Here is a 26,656-nt window from a genome sequence, read left to right on the forward strand (position 1 = left end):
ATGTACAGTATGTCTTTAAATATGTAAATGAGGCTCTCACGTATATCTAACAGACAAAGGGCAAGTGTATGGCTGGCCATTGATCAAATACCTTCTCAAACATACAGTCAGGTCCATAAATATTGGGACATCAACACAATTCTAATCTTTTTGGCTCTATACACCACCACAATGGATTTGAAATGAAACAAACAAGATGCGCTTTAACTGCAGACTTTCAGCTTTAATTTGAGGGTATTTTACATCCAAATCAGGTGAACAGTGTAGGAATTACAACAGTTTGTATATGTGCCTCCCACTTTTTAAGGGACCAAAAGTAATGGGCAATGCTTTTTTTCAGGGGGAACTTGGTGGAACTCAGTTCCACCACCTCTGGCTCAGACCCTTTGGTGCCTGCTCACCACAATCACTTGTAAACACAGAAGTCTGTTTTTTGTGTTTACAAGTGACAGCTCTGCACTCTGTATGTAATGCAATCCTGGTACTTAATGCCCCTTTAAGACCCTCCTTCTGTTTTTGTGAAATTTGACTGAACACACCCACTATTTGATGTGATTTGGAGGGTGTGTGTAGGGGGAGGGGTTTTGTGGGGCCATGGTTAAGTTCCAGCACCTATTGTTTGAGGAAAAAAAGCCCTGGTAATGGGACAGATTAACAATCATCCATCAAACTTTCACTTTTTAATACTTGGTTGCAAATCCTTTGCAGTCAATTACAGCCTGAAATCTGGAACGCATAGACATCATCCCTGGTGATGCTCTGCCAGGCCTCTACTGCAACTGTCTTCAGTTCCTGCTTGTTCTTGGGACATTTTCCCTTCAGTTTTCCCTTCAGTTTTGTCTTCAGCAAGTGAAATGCATGCTCAATCGGATTCAGGTCAGGTGATTGTCTTGGCCATTGCATAACATTCCACTTCTTTCCTTCTTAAACTCTTTGGTTGCTTTCGCAGTAGTATGCTTTGGGTCATTGTCCATCTGCACTGTGAAGCGCCGTCCAATGAGTTCTGAAGCATTTTGCTGAATATGAGCAGATAATATTGCCCGAAACACTTCAGAATTCATCCTGCTGCTTTTGTCAGCAGTCACATCATCAATAAATTCAAGAGAATCAGTTCCATTGGCAGCCATACATGCCCATGCCACAACACTACCACCACCATGCTTCACTGATGAGGTGGTATGCTTTGGATCACGAGCAGTTCCTTTCCTTCTCCAAACTCTTCTCTTCCCATCACTCTGGTACAAGTTGATCTTGGTCTCATCTGTCCATAGTATGTTGTTCCAGAACTGTGAAGGCTTTTTTAGATTTGTTTGGCAAACTCTAATCTGGCCTTCCTGTTTTTGAGGCTCACCAATAGTTTACATCTTGTGGTGAACCCTCTGTATTCACTCTGGTGAAGTCTTCTCTTGATTGTTGACTTTGACACACATACACCTACCTCCTGGAGAGTGTTCTTGATCTGGCCAACTGTTGTGAAGGGTGTTTTCTTCACCAGGGAAAGAATTCTTCAGTCATCCACCATAGTTGTTTTCCATGGTCTTCCGGGTCTTTTGGTGTTGCTGAGCTCACCGGTGCATTCTTTCTTTTTAAGGATCTTCCAAACAGTTGATTTGGCCACACCTAATGTTTTTGCTATCTCTCTGATGGGTTTGTTTTGTTTTTTCAGCCTAATGATGGCTTGCTTCACTGATAGTGACAGCTCTTTGGATCTCATATTGAGAGTTGACAGCAACAGATTCCAAATGCAAATCGCACACTTGAAATGAACTCTGGACCTTTTATCTGCTCCTTGTAAATGGGATAATGAGGGAATAACACACACCTGGCCATGGAACAGCTGAGCAGCCAATTGTCCCATTACATTTGGTCCCTTTAAAAAGTGGGAGGCACATATACAAACTGTTGTAATTCCTACACCGTTCACCTGATTTGGATGTATACCCTCAAATTAAAGCTGAAAGTCTGCAGTTAAAGCACATCTTGTTTGTTTCATTTCAAATCCATTGTGGTGGTGTATAGAGACAAAAAGATTAGAATTGTGTCGATAACCCAATATTTATGGACCTGACTATAAGGAGGATACTTGGGATGTAACAGGCCCAGTAGCAGTGTTTATATGCAGGCAAACTTCGCTACTCTACAAATAAAGAAAGGTAGTGTCACTTTTGGACATGGAGTCTGGTTGTCTTTTAGTATGCTGGCAATATCAATTTAATGTATAAATGGATATTGCCAGCATACTAAAAGACAACCAAAATCCACAAAATTACCACCCAAAGACCTACAGAGATTTTCATGTCCACCACGCTAGCGGAATGACAGCATTAACCTCGCAAGGCTGGAATATATAAAGGCTGAAGATAGGGCGCTGTCCCTGCCCCATGTAATATGTCATAAATTGATTGCGTGGGTGGTGGCGGGAGTATACATATATACTGTATATGTTTACTAGAATACATCTCAACCAATCACAGCTGACCACGTGATGTAAACAGAAGATCGGTCATTTTTTTTTTTTTTTCCCCTCATGCTGTTGGCGTGATCACCGGCTTCTGTCAGAGGGACATCGTCCCTCACATAGAGAGCCGTGGCTGCCTCATCTGTGCCCAACAGTGCCACCTATCAATGCCAGTGCTGCCAGTCAATGCCCATCTGTGCCTCATCCGTGCCACCGATCAGTACTATCTAATCAGTGTTGTCTATCAGTGCCACCATATCTGTGCCCTTCAGTGCAGCCTCATCAGCGCACATCAATGAAGGAGAAAAATTGCCTGTTTTCAAAATTTTATATCAAATTATGTTTTTTTTTTTTTTTTTTTTTTTTTTTTTCCTTCAAAATGTTCGATCTTTGTTCGCAGAAAAAAAAAAGACAGTGATCAAATACCACCAAGATAAAGCTCTATTTGTGTGAAAAAAAAAAATGATTAAAATGTTATTTTGCTATGTTGTTGCATGACCGCGCAATTGTCATTCAAAGTGTGAAAGCTGAAAAGTGGTCTGGCAGGAAGGGGTTTTAGTGCCCAGTAAGCAAGTGGTTAAAATGAATGGAAACCACATCAAAAGCGTAGCATCAAACGCACTTGCGGTTGTGTTTTTGCTGCATTTATTTTGAGCCACAGGTGCAAAATGCACCGGAAACATGGTACAAAACACAGTAAAGACGCATATGCGGTTTTACCACCTTTTTGCAACGGAGCAGTGTGAAAGTAGCTCAAGTGTGAACCCAGCCTAATCTGGCACTAAGGAGTATATTGCTCCTTGGTGACTTTCATTGTGCTAGATCAGATTGTCAGAAGGCAGTCGGAGTGCTGAACGTTTAGCTGTAAAGAAGTGAAAAGGTCTGTGATGTGCTGGCGATTAGGAGCCTTGATATTTATTACTAGGGTAGCTCTAAATGGCACAAATGCTTTATTGGATATTGGACTGTCTGCAGGAGATTTCCCTAAATTTCCTGTCCCATAACAGGAAGTGAGAGAAATCCCTGGTAGTCACTGGGGTCACCAGAATTTGTGAACCCATTGAAAGATTTTCCCTCTATTGCTGTTCAGGTCACCACCAAAAACATTACGGCTTTATTTCATTTTCACTGATAATGGTCATCAGGACAAATAGAGAGGGTGAGTCTCCCCAATAGTGACACGTACAGCAAGAAAAAAAAAACCTTGGGAAGACAGGAAGATTGGGCTTGGAACCCTAGAGTTAGACTGTTGATATGGGAATTTGAGGTGGTATTTTACGCCAAAGGTTTTCCACAGCTTCTTTGACTTGTGCCGGTATGGATTTGAGATTAACCCTTTTCCGCCGACACCTCCCGGCCCTTTAGGAGCTTCTAAATGCCGGGAGGTGGAGGAGGGCATTTGGGTCATGTGACCCCTGTGATTAGCTGTCACAGCGGTCATCCTGATCGGAAAGCTCCCGATTGCAAGAATGCATCGAGAGCTTTCTGGTCCCCACCAGTAACTGCACTCCCAACACAGAAAATTGTTTACATAGGGCCACATATATAGGGTGTTAAAGCTCACTCACCAATAGGACCGCATACATGCATACCATCGGCGGGAAGAGGATAAAGCACCACACCAGGAATTGACTGTCAAGGTATATATATTCTTTATCCTGCGCCACCTGCAAACGGGTGTAAAATCGGTCATGCTTTCTCAATTACAGACACAGAAAACCAGGAAGCACATTCCCTCATGATGTCACTACAGGCAAAGCATTCTCACTGGTTAACAACAAAAATGCTCAACACATGAAAATGCATGTAAATTACACAGAACTGAACACAAAAAATGCATGACAACATAATCTGATAAATGTGAACAGTGTCTTAAAGCAGGACTCCGGGATTTTCAAAAAATCCCCCGTTAGTACACCCCACACACAAAACACTAAACAGTTATTACATTTGTGAAATTTCTTACCATTTAAGACATATGTCCGATTTAATTTTCAGGAAGTCAGCTCTGTGATTCAAAAAATGCTTCATCTTTTCTGGCAGGTAGGAAGTGTTAGAACAGTGATTGCATCATATCCTCTTATCTCTCTCTAACTGTGCTCAGACTAGATTTCCCATGAATCCTTGGGATGGGAGTGAATGTGGGAGTTACACTAGGCTTGTACATGTAAATGTGAACTCGCCCACTTTAAAATAAATCACACCCCTCATTCTGCAGCCAGCAAGCCATACCTAAAACACGGTTTGATAGTTTACAGCCTTATAAAAGCAAAGCATAGTTATATACAGTCAGGTCCATAAATATTGGGACATTGACACAATTCAAATCTTTTTGGCTCTAAGCACCACCACAATGGATTTGAAAGGAAACGAACAAGATGTGCTTTAATTGCAGACTTTCAGCTTTAATTTGAGGATATTTACATCCAAATCAGGGGAACGGTGTAGGAATTACAACAGTTTGTATATGTGCCTCCCACTTTTTAAGGGACCAAAAGTAATGGGACAATTGGCTGCTCAGCTGTTCCATGGCCAGGTATGTGTTATTCCCTCATTATCCCATTTACAAGGAGCAGATAAAAGGTCCAGAGTTCATTTCAAGTGTGCGATTTGCATTTGGAATCTGTTGCTGTCAACTCTCAATATGAGATCCAAAGAGCTGTCACTATCAGTGAAGCAAGCCATCATTAGGCTGAAAAAACAAAACAAACCCTTTAGAGAGATAGCAAAAACATTAGTTGTGGCCAAATCAACTGTTTGGAAAATCTTTAAAAAGAAAGAACGCACCGGTGAGCTCAGCAACAAAAGACCCGGAAGACCACGGAAAACAACTATGGTGGATGACCGAAGAATTATTTCTCTGGTGAAGAAAACACCCTTCACAACAGTTGGCCAGATCAAGAACACTCTCCAGGAGGTAGGTGTATGTGTGTCAAAGTCAACAATCAAGAGAAGACTTCACCAGAGTGAATACAGAGGGTTCACCACAAGATGTAAACCATTGCGGAGTCTCAAAAACAGGAAGGCCAAATTAGAGTTTGCCAAACAACATCTAAAAACGTCTTCACAGTTTTAGAACAACATCCTATGGACAGATGGGACCAAGATCAACTTATACCAGAATGATGGGAAGAGAAGGGTATGGAGAGGGAAAGGAACTGTTTATGATCCAAAGCATACCACCTCATCAGTGAAGCATGGTGGTGGTAGTGTCATGGCGTGGGCATGTATGGCTGCCAATGGAACTGGTGAAGCAGGATGAATTCTGAAGTGTTTCGAGCAATATTATCTGTTCATATTCAGCAAAATGCTTCAGAACTCTTTGGACGGCGCTTCACAGTACAGATGGACAATGTCCCGAAGCATACTTGCGAAAGCAACCAAAGAGTTTTTTAAGGGAAAGAAGTGGAATGTTATGCAATGGCCAAATCAATCACCTGACCTGTATCCGATTGAGCATGCATTTCACTTGCTGAAGACAAAACTGAAGGGAAAATGCCCTAAGGGCAAGCAGTAACTGAGGACAGTTGCAGTAGAGGCCTGGCAGAGCATCACCAGGGTGAAACCCAGCGTCTGGTGATGTCTATGCGTTCCAGACTTCAGGCTGTAATTGACTGCAAAGGGTTTGCAACCAAGTATTAAAAAGTGGAAAGTTTGATGGATGATTGTTAATCTGTCCCATTACTTTTGGTCCCTTAAAAAGAGGGAGGCACATATACAAACTGTTGTAATTCCTACACCGTTCACCTGATTTGGATGTAAATACCCTCAAATTAAAGCTGAAAGTCTGCAGTTAAGACAGATCTTGTTCGTTTCATTTCAAATCCATTGTGGTGGTGTATAGAGCCAAAAAGATTAGAATTATGTCGATGTCCCAATATTTATTGACCTGACTGTACATGCATAGTAATATAATATTTAATGCATTTAATACATTTAAATAAAATTAATGCAATTATTATAAATGCAAACCAGTGCAGCTTATCAGTGTCCACCAGTGCCGAATGTCAGAGACCACCATGTCAGGGACCACCATGTTGGCGACCACAAGTGTCGCATGTCAGGGACCACCAAGTCAGAGACCACCATTGCTGCTTGTCAGGGACCACCATTGCTGCTTGTCAGGGACCACTAGTGCTGCTTGTCAGGGACCACCATGTCAGAGACCACCATTGCTGCTTGTCAGGGACCACTAGTGCCGCTTGTCAGGGGCTACCATGTCAGACCACCAGTGCTGCATGTCGGGGACCACCATGTCAGGGACCACTAGTGCCGCTTGTCAGGGACCACCAGTGCCGTATGTCGGGGACCACCATGTCAGGGACCACCAGTGTGGTGCTATTCATGCCTTATCAGTGTATCAGTGCCCATCAATGCAGAGCGGGGGAGTTACAGATCATCGGGAGACATCTCGGGCTGACAGGTCTGTACAGTATGTGAGAACACCGCTTGTCATACAGCCCTGCCTCCCAGCACCGGAGTTGTGATACACAGCGCAGAGTGCTCTGTTCTAATGTGCAGGGAGGCGGGGCTGTACCACGAGCGGTGTTCTCACATACAGATCTGTCAGCCCGAGATCCACTCTGTCCCGATTATCTGTAACTATCCCCGCACTGGAGAGAGATGGCGGGCAGTGGCGGCGGGGAAGAGGAGGGAGCAGAGGAGGAGGACACCACCTCTATGGACGGCACAGACCAGGGGCCGTGAGACCCCCTCCTCCCACTACAGCGAGCCAGGCAGAAATAGAACTTCCTGCTCGCTTTCAAAGGATTACAAGGGGGCGTGCCAGACCGCTGACTAGCAGCCTGCGCTCTTGCAAACAGGAAGTCAGCAGGCAATAACTGTTTTTCAGCAAGTTCAGCAGGCTGTTGCAGAGGAACTACAGAGCTCAGAAGAACATGGCTGACATAGTTGGTGAAGGTAGGAGTTCAGCAACGAAAATGTGGAAAAAAGTTTTTGCTCAGAGTTCTGCTTTAAGAACATTTTTTTTTTTTTTAATTATTATTCACTGGCCAGAATAAGCAGCTAGGTAAGCAAAACATAGACTACTATCTGCAGGGGTCTGAAAGGGTGCATAATAAGTGCTAAAGGGCCACAGGTTGGTCATCAGGGAATTAGAACCACACTATGCATTCTGGAGTCCGAGAGCGTTTCACTTGACTGTCGATTATATCATTAACCCCTTTTCTTCCTGTAGGGGGCAAACTTTTTGGAATTGGTGGAATTGGCAGAGAAAGCCCTTACTAGCCTTCCTTACCACAAACATTTCCCATTGGTTCGAAAATTCATCCACGCTTGTTCAGACATGTAAGTGCTTGATAAAAATGTGTTTCCTGCTGTTGGTTGTATTTCTGATTTCATGTATTATGATTAATTAATAACCCCCAAGTGTATTAACACATTTCCAGTGATGCATAAAAAAGAAAATGTACACGCACACATGTAGAAATCTACGTACGTTTTTTGATGTTCAAAATACATTGTAGTAAAATCCATTGCTTTTGAAGCCAGCAGAGGTCAGGCAATACCAATTAAAGAAATATTTCTCATGCTCTGGTGTTTTCCTTCAATACAAAGCAAAATTTATTTTAATATGCTGTAATCTAAATGTCAAAATGTTCAATAATTTTGAGTCAAGCTTTTGAATCATTGACTTATTACTTTTGTTATATTTTCAAGTAATTGTTCCATTTTGCTGTCCATGACTAACAGATTTAACTCGGCTCAAAGTGGTCCTGTACTTCTGGAAGAGTCTCAGAAAGTACTTCTGCGCATGATGTCCCACTGGGTGCCCGCTGTGAGAGTTGAGGCTTATAATAATTGTCTTGAAATTGTAAAGGTAATAATGAGTAGTTTCACTTCATAAATTCATTAGAGCACCAAAACGTTAAAATGATTTTAATCAAAATGAATTTAAATACTTTTAAACTTTAATTGGGTTAAAAAAAAAAACAATCTTGGTAAAGTTTCGGTATTTAAAGATACAATTGCCTATAAACAGAGGCTTCAGCAGTATGGTAGATCTCCCGAAACCCAAATATCTGTGCTTCCAAATGGAAAGGCATTTTGGATTTGATACAATAATGTCTTTTTTTTTTTTTTTTCGCACAAATACTTGATGCAACACCATTATTTCCTTAAATTATGTTGTCATTGTTTCGCCCAAAAAAAAAAAAAAAAAATTCAAAGCCAGCAGCTACGCATACTGCAGCTGCTGGCTTTTAACAATAGTACACTTACCTGTCCTGGAGTCCAGCGATGTTGGCACCGCAGCTGATGTTTCCATCAGCTGTCGGTGCTGCTGCCGCCATTGCGGATAAGGTTACCCGGCAGTGTAGCCTTATGGCTTCACGCCGGGAACCCTACTGCACATTTGCGAGGCCCTGCTCCTCTCTCCTACTTTACTGGCGACGGGGAGAGGAGGAGGGAGCCACGCGGTGAAGTCAAGGGCCGCGGCCCGGACTCCCAGAAGTGGGAACAGGATACCTGTCAAAGACAGGTATCCTGCCCCCCCCCTCCCGAAAAGTGCCAATTGTGGCACTGGAGGGGGAGAGGAGACAAATGAGTGGAAGTTCCACTTTTGGCTGGAACGCCGCTTTAAGCACCCGCAGTGGTATGCAGCTTCTTTAGCTTTTAATCCTTGCATGTTTTCCAATTTAGGATAATGCCATGACTGCTGCCCCAGGTTTTCTTTTTCAGGGTGGCTCCTCTTGCAACATCATGTGGAGCCACCCTAACAGGGACCAGAGTTGTGTCTCTTTACACTGTGTGCATCAATAGAAATACACTCATAGCTTAAGATGGCAAGCCCCCCCACCCCCCGCTTCTCTCTCCTCCTCTCCCACCATGTCTCCAATCTAACAGACTGACTACACTGCCCACGGTCAACTCTTACCTGTGAAGATCGGAAGTTCAGGGAAGCATTTTTAAAAGCTGTAAACTGCAAGTGTTTGGCTAAGAATCGTAAATCGCTTACTGTTTTTTTTTTCTTTTTTTTTTTTTTTTTTGCTGTTCTCAATTTGTTAGAGGTTGTAACACCTAAAAAATAAATAAATAAATAAATCCCTTATAGCAGGTTAAACAGCACAGTGCTTGTTCTCTCTAATCTGTCCCTTTCTAAGCTGTAAAAAAACCTGGTTGATCCTGCCTGTTCCTGTGTCCCCCTTAGTGTGCTGACCACGGTAATCATGGCTGCTGATCCATGACTACCGTGGTCAGGTTACATGCCTCTGTCATCCCGCTGCTCTCCTCTCTCCCCTTCTTCCCCTCCCTCCCTGCCTGTCAGCTCCTGTGTGCGTGAGCCACCACTTCCCTCCCCTCCTACTGCTCTTAGTAGCTGGCAGTAAAGTTAAATAAAGATTACTGCCAGCCCCTCTGTTTTATCAAGCTATCGTACACTGTGTAAAGGTTTGTGTAAAACGATGCCTCTAAATACCTTATGTTAGATTTTTTTTCTGTCTGGTCACTTGAACTCCGGCTGCTCTCCTCCTTTGATCTATCGGCTGCAGTGGGAAGGGATGAGCGGACAGCACAGTGGTTACGTGACCTCCCCGGATGACATCGGAGGGGGATTTTTGCCACTCCCACTGTAGCCCTTAGATCCAGTGGCATCACTAGGGATGGTTTCATCCCCCTCCTGTCTATCCTGCCCAGCACCCTGCAGGCAGCGCACGGTCACGGGGTACACCCCCAAATGGCCCCTGTAAAGTGTAGTATAGGGTGGCATCGGGGCAGGTTGCGGTGGCATAGGGCAGCTTAGGACTCTATGTAGAGACAGTGTGCAGTAACTTACAGCATGCCTGGAGATAAAGGCACCTGGGGGCTGCTGTGTTCTTACCTTTTTCTCCTCCAGCTGCGGGATCAGCCAGAGTGAAGGAGTCTGTTGGTGGAGTGGATGAGGCAACCACACCCCCAGCTCCCCCACCAACTCCCGTTGCCTCCGGAGATATTGCAGATCTCCGAGGAACAGCTTAAGATGGATTGTTACAGGAAGCCTCCCCCGCACTGCTTGGTGCCTTGCTCCACTCCGCTGCAGCTCTGCCAGCAGAAGAAATATAGGTATAGCGGTGGGCAGCGGCCCCAGTGTCACCTGGTGCAGTCCCCCCCCCCGCACCCCTATAGCAACACCACTGCTTAGATCGGAGGAGAGCGCTCAGAGGTCACGTGACTGACAAAAGATCTCAGATAAAGTATTTAGAGGCATTGTTTTACACAAACCTTTACATAGTGTAGGATAGCTTTATAGAACAAAGGGGCTGGCAGTGAAATGTTTTGCCTTTACAACCACTTTAAGTAAAAAAAAAAAAAAAAAAAAAAAAACACTAACGGTTTGATACTCCTTTAAACACCTTAAACATTAGTAACAACTGTTCTTAGGGATTTCGTGCAAGGGATTTCGTGCAAGGGCTTTGCTTTTTTTTTCTGCATTTGATTTTGAAGGGTGCTTTAACCTTAGATTTATTTTGTCTACTTAAATTGTGTTGTGTGGATGACAGTTCTGAGATGTCGCAGACACATTTATTCATTATGTATAGTATACTGTTTTACATAAAAGCTCAGGCTTGACCAGGGTCTAATGCAATACTGCCTGGTTAAATCTAATATAACAAGCTGTCATAAGTTACGATTATTATATGTGAAATGCAATACTTTTCTAGTTTATATGCGGATTATTATATTCATTTTAGGATGCCTTAGGAATTTACAATGTGACAAAGCCTGTTTCTTCAATTTGCAGTAGTATAAATTTTTTACTTCATCAAAAAGTTCTCTATGAAATAATCACATTTGGCCTACAAGACTCCAACAAAGAGGTATCCATTCAAGCTTTACTATTGTACTTCTGCATGCTTGTTTATCCTTTATGAAAAAAAAATAAATACACACACACACACACACACACACACACACACACACACACACACACTGCTCAAAAAATTTAAAGGAACACTTTAAAAACACGTCAGATCTCAATGGGGGAAAAATATCATGCTGGCTATCTATACTGATATGGACTGGGTAATGTGTTAGGGATGAAAGGATGCCACATAGTTTGATGGAAACGAAAGTTATCAACCTACGGAGGGCTAAAATCAAAGTGAAAAAATGATGCAGCAAGATTCAATTTTGCTGAAATTTCATTGCAGCAATTTAAAATGGTACTCAGTAGTTTGTATGGCCCCCCACACACTTGTATCAATGCCTGGAAATTCCTTCATCCTCCAGGAACTGCCTGCATACTCTCGCCACATGATGCCGGCATTGTCGTGCACCAGGAGGAACCCAGGGCCAACTGCACAAGCATAGAGTCTGACAATGGGTCCAAAGATTACATCCCGATACTTAATGGCAGTCAGGGTGTCATCGTCTAGCCTGTAGAGGTTTGTGCATCCCTCCTTAGATATGCCTCCCCAGGCCATCACTGACCCACCACCAAACAGTCCTGCTGAATGATGTTACAGGCACCATAATGTTCTCTGCGGCTTCTCTAGACCCTCTCACGTCTGTCACATGTGCTCAGGGTGAACCTGCTCTCATCTGTGAAAAGCACAGGGCACCAGTGGCGGACCTGCCAATTCTGGTGTTCAGTGGCAAATGCCAGTCAAGCTCCATGGTGCCAGGCAGTAAGCACAGGGCCCACTATAGGACTTTGGGCTCTCAGGCCACCCTCATGAAGTCTGTTTCTAATTGTTTGGTCAGAGACCTTTGCACCAGTGGCCTGCTGGAGGTCATTTTGTAGGGCTCTGACAGTGCCCATCCTGTTCCTTCTTGCACAAAGGAGCAAATACTGGTCCTGCTGATGGGGTTAAGGACCTTCTGCGGCCCTGTCCAGCTCTCCTCTATGGCCCTGTCCTGGAATCTTCTCCATGCTCTTGAGACTGTGCTAGGAGACACAGCAAACCTTCTTCTGGTTATGGCACGTATTGATGTGCCATCCTGGAGGGGTTGGACTGCCTGTGCAACCTCTATAGGGTTCAGGTATCTTCTCATGCTACCAGTAGTGACACTGGCCCTAGCCAAATGCAAAACTAGTAAAAAAACAGAAAAGATGGGTAGGGAAAATAAATGTCAGTGGCCTCCACCTGTAAAACCATTCCTGTTTTGGAGGTTGTCTCATTGTTGCCCATCTAGTGCACCTGTTAATTAATTTCAGCTGCTTTGGTGTTAATTAAATTAACAACCCTCTCTGCTACTTAACTGACAAGATAAATATCCCAGGAGTTTGACTTGATGCTATACTCTGATTAAAAAGTTTTTCTTTAATTATTTTGAGCAGTGTATATAATCAAATGAAGTGTACCAAATGTATTAAACAATGCTGTACCTTGTGTTTAAATGTCTATACCCTATGAACATTCATTCGGAGGTTATAACCCCTGTATGGTTTATTTTTGCCATCTCATGGCATTGGGGAGATTTCTCTTCACTTTCTGTTCCATAGCCAAACTTTGTTTGGTAGGGCTCTAGACACTTAATGGTCGTGTTCCTTACCACCATATACTGTACAGTAAAAAGGGATAAATCAGACTAATGAGCTGATCTATTAGTTATTCTACTCTCTCCATTTATCAGCAGCTCTCTTGTGTGCACAAGAGCACTGCAGCTCAACTTAAGCCAGCCATAGACAGATCAAAATGTGACCGGTTCAGCAAGAACCAGCTGAATTTCAGTCTGTCTGTGGGGATGCTGGTTGTACTGAAGTTGATCAATCGATTTGACTTCAGTACAGCCAGCATGTCGGGTTTTTCACCCCTGATCACTGCCAACGGCTATTTATCACCAGCAGTGATCATTGTATTCTGCCGGTAGGGAAGGCTCCTGGTGCTCCCCTCCAGCAGAACACAGTAGCACTGTGGGAGGGATTCTTCCATCAACACTGACTGTGTTGATGAGGGATTCAAGCAATTTGCTTTCCTTCAACTGGTGTGGTTGTAGGAAAGAAAATAGCCTATTGTATGGTCTGCCTAATGTTCACCGCACACATTACAATCTGATTATGCAATCTCTGTACAATCAACTTACAATCTACCAAAACTTTGTAATATGAGGACCTATCTAAATCATCCAGTCAATTCTAATCAAACAAGACATGCCTGTGCACTACCTACTTGTTAGTTCTAAAGGAGATTGCAACCTAGGTGATCAGCTTTACACTGATTGTATAATACATGCAATGCATTAATAAATACAGAGCTGCATTAATAAATACAGAGCTGCATTAATGTGTGTCTTTTATATCTGCCTGAAGTTCAGCTTTAAGATTAAACAGTAGGGGAATATTGCTTTACCCCAGAATGTATAGATAATTGAGACCTCAACCACACAGCTATACAGTTCTGACCATTTTGTGTCACTTTCTGTGACCACTATGTAGTCAGTCTTGCATTTGTCTAGACACACAACTGTACAGTTAAATTATTATTATTATTATAGATTTTTTTTGTAACTTGTATATTTATATGTATTTAGTGACAATTTGAGCGTAAGTTCTACATCCCTCCCTCCCGCAGTCTTCTGGAATATGTCACAGGTCCCAGAAGACTACAGGACCATTCACAATGCGCAGCGTGGCTCGTGCATGCACAGTGGGCACCTGACTGTAAAATTGCAAACTGTCACAGCTTGTTAGAGCTGACTTATATTTTTTAGTGGGATCCCCCCTGAGTCTGATGTACGTTGCAATATCCGATAGTTATCTAGCTGTTTCATTTAAATAGAAAATAGAAGTCTAGATTTATCACTACTATTAACCCTCCCTTGTCAGAATTGCAGACAACTATTGATTTATCTTCCTCTAAATCCCTTAAAGCCAACCTCTCATGTTTAGAGAGGTTGTCATGCCAGGGAAAAGAACCGTCAGACACCTGATGTGCTAGAGGTGTTAAATCTCATTCAACCATTTTTTGGAACCTACTCATATCGAGAATTAACAGGATAGAAATCTGATCTTGAGAGATACCGGATCAATGCTATTATCACCCGTGGTTCCCACATTACTACCAGCACTCTCCAATGCCAGATCTTCCAGGTCTCTGACAGCCCAAAGATCCCTAAATGAGAGGTGTGGGCAATCACTAATGTTGGTAACAGATACTTATAGACCATCTTTGTTATCTGCTGAAAAATAATGTTTTTTAATGATGAGATTTCTCACATTCTTATTCACATCTAGAATTGTGTCAGAGGTTGAAGTGTCTTTTGGGGCAAAAATTTGTTGTTTTATTCCTCTGCGTCTGCAGAAGACTGGGGACAAAAAAGAAAAACCGACTCTTCCAATCTCCAGTTGGTTTTTCATTTTTGTCCCCGGTCTTCCACTGCTTCTGTTACGACCCCTCGTGTGCTCCCCGCCTGGCGGCCTCGTTTTTTAGGGGCGCAGCAGAGGATCTAACTCCTGTCAGGTGGTTTCTATAAGGATGATAGATACAAGATGAATGCAGCATGTTATCAGAAAATACTGGCACACAATTTGCGTTCTGCATGAAAGCTGCACATGGGACACTCTTGGACTTTCCAGCATGACAATGACCCTAAACACAAGGCCAAGTTGACCCTCCAGTGGTTACAGCAGAAAAAAGTGAAGGTTCTGGAGTGGTCATTACGGTCTCCTATTATCGAGCCACTCTGGGGAGATCTCAAACGTGCGGTTCATGCAAGCATGACCTGGAGGCATTTTGCCAAGACTCATGGGCAGCTATGCCACCTGCAAAAATTTGTGGCCTCATAGACAACTATTACAGAAGACTGCATGCTGTTATTGATGCTAAAGGGGACAGAGAACTAAAAATAAGCAGACTTTTGAACAGGGGTCGTTTAATTTGTTTACTTTTGCCATGTTTGGTTTTATGATTGTGCCATTCTGTTATGACCTACAGTTGAACATGAATCTTGTAAGAAATAAAAGAAATGTGTTTTGCCTGCTCACTTATGTTTTGTTTAAAACTGGTACATACTGAATAAATTTCGTCAAGGGTGTGCAAACTTTTGAGCACAACTGTATATCATGAAAATTCTTTATATGCAACAATTCACATTAGGCCCTGGCTCAGAAGAACATACAGCCTAAAGACCCATCATAGTATACATGTATTATAGGAAATCGTACAGAAGTCAGTTAGCAACCTTTATTTGATTACTGACCCCCAATGGTTGTCCAATAATAACCCCATACCCCCTTTTCTAATTTTTAAAAAAGACAAGCTCTTGCCACAATTTGCTTTACATGTGGATATCTTAGAGCAAAACGGCTGTAGGAAAGTTTATATAAAAATTGCAAATTAGAAATATACGTTAGCTACAACTAATGAGGTTTTTTCTCAGTTGTTTTTGTGTAATCCAAACATTGAACCAAACAACAGTAACTGGTACTGCAAAACTCAAAACTCTTCCTACTCATAAAGTTGATTAATCCATTTTGATTTCACATTCAGTAATGCAAATAATCCTGTTTATTGTTTTTTTTTTTAATTATTTATACAGAGTTTAAGACCAATATCCCTATTAGTTGGTTCCCATGTCTCAGTTAATATACATCTGGTTATGAACATCATTTCTAGATAGAAGTGTGTTTCTAGAAAAAAATGCAACGAATGTTGATGTTGGTCATGAACATCAAATTAAACAAATCCAGTATGTGCAATTACCAGTGATCAGTACTCTACTGCAGCCTCCCTAAACCTTTTTAACATCAAGGAATACTTGTAATACCTTTCTGTTCAAAGGGGAACCCCTGCTAATAATTACCATGTCTACAGCTCGCAGTACATTAGTATTGATGGTCAGTGGGAAGAATGCTCCTTAAACTCGTGGTCACTTGGAAGAATTCCTTTTTTGCAGATTGCTAAAAGGATCTTTGGTGTCAGTGGTTACTTACAATATAATACCAAAAGTACTGGGACACCTGCCTTTACACGCACATGAACTTTAATAGCGTCTTAGTCAGTAGGGTTTAATATTACGTTGGCCCACCCTTTGTAGCTTTCATCGGGTTGAGGTCAGGACTCTTTACAGGCCAGTCAAGTTCCTCCACCCCAAACTCGCTTATCTATGTCTTTATGGACCTTTCTTTGTACACTGGTCCAAATCATTTGGTGAAGGGGGTATAATGGTGTGAGGTTGTTTTTCAGGGGTTGGGCTTGGCCCCCTGCTTCCAGTGAAGGGAACTCTTAAGGTGTCAGCATACCAAGACATTTTGGACAATTTCATGCTCCCAAATTCATGGGAACAGTTTGGGCATGACCCCTTCCTGTTCCAACATGACTGTGCACCAGCGCACAAGAAAGGTTCATAAAGACATGGATTAGGGAGTTTGGGGGAGAGGAACTTGACTGGCCTGCACAGAGTCCTGACCTCAACCCGATAGAAAATCTTTGGGATGAATTACAGTGAAGATTGCGAGCCAGGCCTTCTCATCCACATCAGTGCCTGACCTCACAAATGTGTTTCTGGAAGAATGGTCAAACATTCCCATAGACATACTCCTAAACCTTGTGGGCAGCCTTCCTAGAAGAGTTGAAGCTGTTATAGCTGCAAAGGGTGGGCCAACTCAATATTCAACCCTATGGGCTAAGACTGGGATGTCATTAAAGTTCATGTGCGTGTAAAGTCAGGTGTCCCAATACTTTTGGTAATCTAGTGTATCTGAGGGGCAGACAATTTTCACTGCTCAAGGAACCCCCTGGCAACCTCTGGAGAAATCCTAAGGTTCCGTGGAACCCCCGGTTGAGAAAAGCTTCTTTTCTGACTGAATGTGTGCAACCTTACTGCTTACTAAACCTGGAGCCCAAAAGTATGTGGACACAAACCTCTCCCTTTTATGTGAATCTCTATTCCGATCCTGTCCTTGTTGATAACTAAACTCGGGATCTCAGCTCTGCAAACCACAAGGCTAATTCCCGTTCATCTTTTTATTTAAATTACCGTTTGTCTGTAAAATAAGAGTCGTTATTGGAGATCGTTTCAGATCTTAGCGAGAGCATGCAATTCAAGGCCTTGTACCTTTTTTTTGTGGTCTTTTAACTTCCTTGTGACCTTTGATGCAAGTATATATTACAATAGCGGGGTATATTATTACCATTATATTATAGCATTACTGGATTCTCTTTAGCAATACTGGTAAAACACTACTACATAAAAAGCAGTTTGACCTATACATTAATTAAATTAATTTTCAACTAAGCAAAGTAACAACTATAAGGCTCTCTATAAACAAAAACTTAAAGGAAATTCTCAGTGTTGAGGCTAGTGTCGATGACTCCATTTCTGTTAGTAGACTTCCTTTTTCGACACCCTATGGGCTTGGTCGATAACATCAGTTTGAGACACTTGGTTTGTTCCATCTTAATTGACCGGTACATTTGACCTGCATTTCAACTCCTTATCACCTGTTTCAAGGGAAGTTTGCATTCCCATAGGCTTATATGGGAACCCTAAGCCTAACTTGAACAAAAGTCATCAACGCAGACCCTTATAGTTGTGCACCTTAACAAGGTTAGCAATGTTATTTTAAACCGGTATTTCTAACTTTGATTTTCACCATGTGACTTATGTCTAAGGCCCCATTCACACCTGAGCATTTTTCTACTTGCAGATTGTAGCTCTAAAATGCTCAACAATCCAAATCCTATTGATTTCTATGGCCCCTGTTCACATCTGGGCGTTCTGTCGGCTGAAGCAAAATGCCTGTTGCTCAGAAAAGTACATGAGATCAGCTCTCAACCCCTAATTTCCTCCATCTCTCCTTCCCCCTGGTGCTTTCTGTTGGCTAAGCAAAAATGCCTAAATCTGTAAAACGCTTCTAATAAAGTACAGTTCTAAAAATTCTCAAAAGCTCTCAAATAAAAATGCCTGAAAGTCACTCTGATCAGGTGTGAATGCAGCGTAAAAGAAAAAAATGTCCTTGGCAAAGCATGTTATTTTTTATTTTTGTATTTATTTCTTACAGATTTATTGTGCTGCTAAGACCATTCTGACATTTTTACTTCAAGGACAGCTTGTGATGTCTCCATTGTGCTGGAATACATTTATTGAAGCACTTCATCCTGTCATACCAGTTTTACAGGTATTGTCCATTTTATCTCACTTTCACCCATTAACTTATACTTGGGTCTTAATGCATTGAAAGCAGAAAAGCAGTACTTGTACACATTTTACTTACTGATTTGTTAAATGTGATAGGAAGTGCCAATTTTTCATTGACAATGGACCTTCTGCTTAGGACATGTAGCAACATGTTTTTTTTAAAGGCAATGTATAATCTTTTCAATATAGTTACACACAGAGCAGAGATCAGCGAAATGTAAGGATCTCATCAATATTTCAATTCTTTGCTGCCTTGTTTTAAATTATAAATGCATTTTCTCATCACATATAAAAGGGTCTGTTTGCTGCTTTGCAGTTCTTAATATTTCAGTGCAGTTCAGTAATACGGTGCAAACAGGTAATCATAATACATAATAAATATCCAATACAGTTTGTGTAAATGCACACATACATATGTAACAAAAGGTAAATTATCACATAGTAGCAGGCAGTTAATCTCATAAAATACATATATGTAGATTCTCTAATAAAATTTATGATGACTTGAAACACGGCATATAACATCTCTACGCATTTCATGGATTGATCCAGTCTTCAGGAGCATGCAAGATAATTAAAAAAATACTATTTAAATCTTAACCCATAGAAATCCCCACTCTCTAAAATACCTACAAGTATAACTATGCAATGAGGGTGTGGCACTCAGGATCAGAAACCCCCAGAGAACATCCCCACCGGGAGCTCAGGTAGCGTGGGTGGCCCCAAGCCCAACAAGGACAGCATCCAGAAAGGATAGACCACCAAGGAGTGAAGGTGATCATGAGTAGCCAAAAGTGCTAAAAAATAAATAAAAAACCGTGGACTCCTGTGAGAATGATGTTGTTAATATTAAAATGTGCAATGAGTCCTGTGCTTGGTAAAGGGCAGGACAGTTAAGATAATAGAAGTGTAAATAGAGTACAAGTGATTAGGAGTGGAAAATGCAGAAATAGTAAATAAATAGGAACCAGACTCACCAAAGAAAGGAATAGCATTACGTGTCAATAAAGCTTATAGTGAATGAAAAGTAAACAGATTACCTAGACCTGAAACATAGAAACCTGGAGTTTAGGTTGATGTATGAAGTGAATCAAGGTGAGCAAGTAAAACCACCTAGGTAAGTCAGCCACCCGTGAATGGGACCTATAAGGGCACAGCCGCCACACGCCCACCAGTGTCACGCTCACGTGCACAATGGGAGGGGGGCACTACTGATCGGGCAAACAAGCTGTCCAAAACTAGCGTAAAAAAAGTCCCTCCGTTTAGCCGCCAAATGGAAACAAATGCACCGGTAAGGCACCGCCACACCACATAACGACGCACCCCCGGCGCAAAGGTGTGACGTCCTTGCACAGCGCAAGGGTGTCCCCTCGCCCCAATGCATCAGAGGAGGGAGGAGATCCCGCAGCGCGCCTTGTAGCTCCCGGAGGATGAGAAAGCAAAGGGCCCCCGAACCAGACCCAATGACACCCTCAACATTACACAATACCTGTAGATGACTATCAAGGGATGGGAGATAACAACCCCATCCCATGGGTGTAAACACATAGAGAGGGGAGAAGTCTTTTAGTAGTTAGGAAGAGCCATCCTAGTAGATAAACTGACCTGCTTCTAGTCGCTAGTCTACAAATTTATACATTTAAAAAAGTATAATAGCATGTGAAATCTCATCACAAATTATTCTACACAGCAATAATGAAAACACACTATTATTTTCCTTTTAAGAAATGAAATTACTTCTTAACAACCACATTTCATATTCAGAATTTGGGATCAAATTTGAATATGTTGCTTGGGGGAAATTACTCCAGTTCCTCTTTTAGGTGGGTATAAAGCTTTGTTTTAAAAAATAAACATGCCTATACTTACTTGCTTTGTGCAGTGGTTTTGTACAGAGCAGTCCCGATCCTCCTCTTCTGGGGTCCCCTGCCTGCACTCCAAGCCCCTCCTCTTCATCAGGTGCCCCCAGGGAAAGCGACTTTCCCTGGGGGCACCCGTGGATGCTCGCTCTAGATTCTCTCTGCTGCGTCCATCGACAGACAGCTGGGCTTGGCCCCGCCCCCCACTCCCATGTCACTGGATTTGATTGACAGAAGTGGGAGTCAATCACTCCCACTGCTATCAAACTATCCAATAACAAGAGAGACAGTGCTGGGATGCGCTTGTGCACATTGCTGGATCGGATGGGCGCAGGTAAGTAAAAGAGGGGGTCTGGAGGGCAGCTGCAGCACAGAAGGTTTTTCACCTTAATGCATAGAATGCTTTAGAACCACTTTAAAGCAGATCTTTGCTGCATCTGAGCACCACAAACCAAAAATACTATTTCATTCATTTTTTTAAATATTTAAAGCAAACTTCCCCATTGATCCATATCTCCATGCTTTAATTTGTTAAGAAATCAGAACCTCCTAGCATTTCTGGCTGTGGCCACCTTGTGTAAGGGCAAAGGATTCATGTAGCATTTACTTCCTGGAATCCATCTGCCCTTAGCTCAAGCATGCGTGCAGGAGGGTGTGCTTAGCTAAGAAAACGCCTCCTCCTCTCCTCCCCTCCTGAAGACTCCTAGGATGTATGACATAATTTGCCTAGGTAGGAAAACCAAGAAGTAACTGACGAAATGTAAAAAAAAAAAAAAAAAAGTTCAAAACAAGTAAATATGATCTACTTTCCTATCTGTTTACGAATGCTAGCATCACAAGTATTAAAAATAAACGTTGATTGGGAGAGTGAAGTTCCACTTTAAGAACATGTTGATATTTCAAACCTACAGTTACATGATCAGTAGTTATTCTGTGTACTGATAACACCAGGCTATACTTTAGGAATTGGACAAATTAGGAAAATGAAAAGCTGCTGGCCAGCTAGGGATATCCTCTCCCAGCATGCATTAGGTTTTTTTGCTAGGATGATAGGCATCTTTTCCCTCCTGAGAAAAGTTAACGCCCTTTTTTTTTTAATTTTTTTTTTTTTTTCAAGATGATTTTCTTCAAACAAGACTTTATCTATGTGCTGCTGAGCTCTTCTCACTGCGGCTATTCAGATTGTCCAATCCTTAGTGCTGCCTTGCAGATTGTACCTAGGCCCTGTTGGACCAAAGATTGGAGGGCTACCTTGGAATGTGCCCTTGGACACTGGGTTCTGCTAAGGGCAATATCTAATCTGTTGGGCACTGCGGTAAGCAGCCACAGAGTTTTTTTTTTTTTTTTTTTTATATATAGGTACAGAGCTGTGGCACTGGCTTTAGTGTGCCTAGTCGCTTTTGGCTCTTATTAGTAGACCACATTGAGTTAAACACTGGGTGCTACTGCACTTTGGTGATCTTTACTGTTGTTTTTCTGCCCCCTGTTCTGTTGGTCCCTATGGAAAGGGTTAATGTGATGAGAAATTGCTGCGTCTTCAGCTAGAGAGTAGCTTGCACACACTACCCGCTCTCTTCCTACCTTTTTTTCTTTAGTCAGAGGTAGCTTCTTCCCACCATTGCTTTTTTCGGTCTACCCTTGTTACTTTCTACAGTGACTTACAATTATTTAACCTCTTTTGCTTATGCAACTGGTTCTACGTAAACAAAAGTTTTAGCTGATGTTTACTAGCAAGTACATTGCTCTTGTCTGAGCAGTACAACATATTGGTTCCCAAGCATGGTGGGAGCAGTTCTGTTGCATCAGGTTGCTGCAGCTCACAATCCATTAACTGTTCCCAGGCAACTTTCAGTGTCCTTCTTGAAGGAACTGACATTGACAACCTGGATCGTTGTTCTTTACCCCAGCCAACTCACTCCTTGGAGTCTTCTGTGGCTCCGTCAGGTGTGTCCTTCCTCTTTTGCTTTATCCAGGGAAGAGTTCTCTGCAACCATGCAGAATTTTTTGAGCTAAGTTGCTAAAATTGCTGCCTCAGAATGTAGGGGGGCTGCTCTCTCATTGCTCTGAATAAGTCACTTCTGACTATGCTGACACCAAGCAATCCCGTGAGGTGGCCCCAGCCCCTCTTTAGCACACAGCAGGTGACTGACATCCTCAGCTGTGCGTGTTTCCCTATAGGACTGTGTGTGTGTCAATGTCCTTTCCCTCCACCCAGGTCTCAGATTACACTCAGCTCTGTGCTCTAGCAGTGCAGTGTGTGATATCAGATCTCTGCCTCTGGAAGCTCAAAAATGTTGTGTAAACTGTGTGCTTTAGGAGGCTGTAGATGAGGGATGCAGATAAACCTGTACACTTGTAAAGGTATTCAACCATGTTAATGAACTTTATAAGCCTAACTGAACGTTCAGTTTAAATCTGCTAAATATGTTCCAGTTGCATCAAATGAAAAGGTGTGCAGATTCTTAGTTCTCCTTTTTTTTAAAGGAAGCCACAACCAAACAAATTAGCAAAGTGTGCTGCTCCAGAGAAGGATCCTTGCTTTGTGTATTAAGCACTGGTTTCCCTGTAGACGTCAAACACCCCCACTGCTGAGTCAGGCTAATAGCTCTACAGTCAGAAAAACTCACACTTCCTGCTGGTTGTGGAGCTCTAGCTCTCACTCGGCATGACAGACCTTTGCAGAGCGACCACTGCTTCTACACAGAGCAAGTAATTTCCTCTACATGCTGGCTTTTTTTTACAATGGATGTGGCTAATCTCTATGGAATTTTACAGGGACAGATAGATTGGTTTGTCTATTAACATATTATATACATTGTATGTTGCACTTCTTAACTATTGTTAACTTTAGGCAGTTTTTTAGTTTCAGTCAGGTGTTCTTATAAGTGGTTGTAAAACTCGGCCATGAAAAATGAACAAAATATATTCTTCTTTAGAGTGTAGTTTCATTCCTCTGCTAGCTGTATGATTCATTTTTGACAGGCCATGCTGGCTCCAAGGGATCAAGAGGGGTGGGTTAGGGGGACTCCAGTACACAGCTCGTGATTGACAGCATCAGCTTTGCATGTTACCAATGAGATTGAGGGAGATCTGTCCATTACTTCAACTTAGATCTCAGAATACACTCAGCTCTCCTCTCTGAGCTATGCAATGTGTGACATGAGAACCCTGCCAACTGTCTCTGGAAGCTCAGAAAAACTGTGCAAATTCTGGACTTTAAAAGGATGTAGACCTAAGATTCCGGCCGATAAACGGGTACAACTTATGTAGGAGGATTTGTTTCATCTCTGTGTGGGCTAGGTACTTCTCTGGGTATATGTAAGAGTTTACAACTGCTTTAATTCTACATCCGACATTTGCTTAAATAAAGGTTATACTACTGCTTCAATGAATAAAACGTGATCTGTGAATGGAGGGGAAGATGCTATCAATCATCCACCTGTCTATCATTCATAGATTGCATTCCATTCATCAAAGCTGTAATATGACTTCTGTGAATGGGGCAGCTGAGCAGAAATGATGGGCATAGTTGGGCTTTCTTGATGAGAGCTTGTGACAGCCTGTTGTGTTAACACCCTTCCGAACCAGAAGATTATGGCGGGGGACAGAATGGAGGAAGACTTTCACTAAGTAAAGCGAAATCAGCACAAGTGACACATCCTACTGACTAGAAGTTATGCCCCTCGTGCTGATTTTAATGTTTGTGATTTTAGCTGCACTTAAAGTGATTGTAAACCCTTACAATCCACTTTTTGTTACAGGTAAGCCCTTTAATAAGGCTTACCTGTAGCTACCCCAGATATCTCCTAAACCTGCACGGTTTAGGAGATATCCCTGTATCTGCATGTACCAACGTCATCGGCACATGCGCACTGAAGCAATGGCACGTACGTGCCGTTGCTTTAGTGAGTGTGTCGTTACCGGCAGCTCCCGCGTGCATGCGTGGGAGTGACGTCATTGCGGCTCCGGCCATTCAGCACCGGAGTCGCGATACCCAGAAGTAACTCCGGGGAGAAATGCTTTAAAAAAACGCACACGTGATTACAGGCTGGGTTATTTAAAAGGGTTTTTATTATTGTCCATGGATAAATATGTTAGTCAGAACACATTTAAAATTATGGTGGCTGGTAAACTAGAAATCAAAATTGCTAGACGCAGTTGATTTCTTGTTTAATAACCCCATAGAATGTGGGATAAATCTGAGTTTGGCTCCCCCCCAAACCCTGCCTGGACCCCACATGCCTATCCAGCATCGTAATCCCCTGTTTTTAATATTCAGCTGTTTACTGGTTATAGCCCTTTAATTGTTTTGATCTACATCTGTACTAGACCAACCTGATACTGCATCTATATTGATTCTTTATGGTATTACTGTACCAGTTATACTTTCTTTGTACTCTACAAAAACTCAATAAAATTACATTAAAAAAAAAACCCATAGAGGAAAACTACCAACTATTGGGCTAGTAGGTTAGACCGTTTACGAATGATCAAATATTCAATAAATATTATTTATTTTCATCTATGAATACTTTTGCATATATACCGTATTTATTGGCGTGTAACACGCACCCCAATTTAGGAGGGAAGTTTCAGGAGAAAAAAACTTTTTTTTAAATGAACCATTTTGAAGCAAAATAATGGTCAATGAACATCAATGCAGCTTGATTAGTGCCCATCTGCAGCCTCAATGCAGCCTGATCTGCGCCCATCTGCAGCCTGATCTGCGCCCATCTCCCCCATCAATGCAGCTGCCTGATTTAAGCCTCACCATCTCTCAATGCAGGAAATCACCGAGCCGTCATCTCCTGTTTACTCGGCTCTCTGTCGGCAGTCACATACACAGTCCCGCCTCCACCATCGGCATGGGACCAGCTCCTGTGATAGACAGAACACTGGTCCAATGCCGGTGGTGGAGGCGGGACTGTGTGTGTGACATGAGAGCTGAGCGGAGAGGAGATGACGGCTCTGTAAATTCCGGCTGCGCTTGTCCCCCTCCTTCCCCTCTGAGGTACACTGTCGGCGTATAACACGCTCCTGTTATTTGCCCCCTAGTTTCAGGGGAAAAAAGTGCGTGTTATACGCCGGTAAATACGGTAACTATAAATGCATCTAGTAAAACTTTCCCATAATATCAATTTCTCATTTTATGTTTAGTGCAAATGTAACAATCTCACATATGATTCCAATTATGTGTAGTATCATTATGCATTGTACAGTCACCCATAGCAACCAATCATCAATGATCTCGTATCATTCCAATTTCTATAAGCGGATAAAAAGTAGATTTGGGTAGCTGTACTCTTGTACAGTGTTAAAGATTTTGTGCAGCACAGCTGTACATGCTTAGATTTTTAGTATATGATAGAATTAAAAATGTTTTCATATTTGGTTGATTGTCAGCCATTTGGGGTCTCTGGAGCTTTTCTGTGACCTGCCATATTCATACTACCTTTTGTTAACGGAAGTAGAACAGTATATTCCCTATTTCTGTTTTTGATTTATGCCTTCTGTCTAGTGTTTCATTGGCTTTAAAGTTCAACTTTCTTTCAAGTAGTTCCTTTAGTTAGATAAATTTCATGTTTTCCTCTTTCAGGGCTTTGCCGATATGGATGATGCAGTGGGTACCTCCATCCTAACCTTATGTGAGACATCAGAAAGAGGAGAAGGAATGTTAACTAAAACGGCTCTTTTAAAAGCTGCAATGCGATTTCTATTTGCTAAAAAGCTGACGTAAGTTTACCTTTTTTTCTTTTTATGCTAATCTCTTGGGTTGTTGCACATTAATACCTTCTTATGAACCTGATTTTAACAATGGTCACCTTTTTACTGTAAGTTCCTGGCATGTTACAATATAAATGAATAAAAAAATAAATAAATAAAAATATATAGATAGATATAGATAGATAGATAGATAGATATCTATCTCTATATATATATCTATATAGATATATCTATCTATCTATCTATCTATCTATATATATATTCGAGTATAAGTTGAGGCCCCTAATTTACCACAAAAAACTGGGAAAAACTTATTGACCCGAGTATAAGATGAGGGTGAGAAATGCAGCAGCTGCTGTAAGTGTAAAAGAGGGTCAACAATGCCCATCTGCAGCTGCATGTGTCCCCGTGTATGTGTGCATGTGTCCCCGTGTATATGTGCATCCTACCTGTTTCCTGTGCATGCCTCCGTGTGCCACTCTGCACCTATCAGCGTGTGATAATACCATTCGGCGGCCATTCTACTGTTTAAAAGCCG

General features: G+C 42.1%; 1 protein-coding gene across 3 annotated transcripts in view; it reads left to right on the plus strand.

The window, feature by feature from the left end:
* Window positions 1–26,656, plus strand: part of RTTN (rotatin) — a 372,765-nt gene that overhangs the window by 117,356 nt on the left and 228,753 nt on the right. For all 3 annotated transcript variants that reach the window (XM_073631267.1, XM_073631266.1, XM_073631268.1), the window contains exons 14-18: window positions 7,656–7,765; window positions 8,171–8,297; window positions 11,146–11,271; window positions 18,399–18,515; window positions 25,991–26,127. In XM_073631267.1, coding sequence (XP_073487368.1) covers window positions 7,656–7,765; window positions 8,171–8,297; window positions 11,146–11,271; window positions 18,399–18,515; window positions 25,991–26,127 — 617 coding nt within the window. The remainder of the gene's footprint in view (window positions 1–7,655; window positions 7,766–8,170; window positions 8,298–11,145; window positions 11,272–18,398; window positions 18,516–25,990; window positions 26,128–26,656) is intronic.

This window comes from Aquarana catesbeiana, linkage group LG05 (genome assembly GCF_042186555.1).
Source record: "Aquarana catesbeiana isolate 2022-GZ linkage group LG05, ASM4218655v1, whole genome shotgun sequence".
In the NCBI taxonomy this organism is placed as follows: domain Eukaryota; kingdom Metazoa; phylum Chordata; class Amphibia; order Anura; family Ranidae; genus Aquarana; species Aquarana catesbeiana.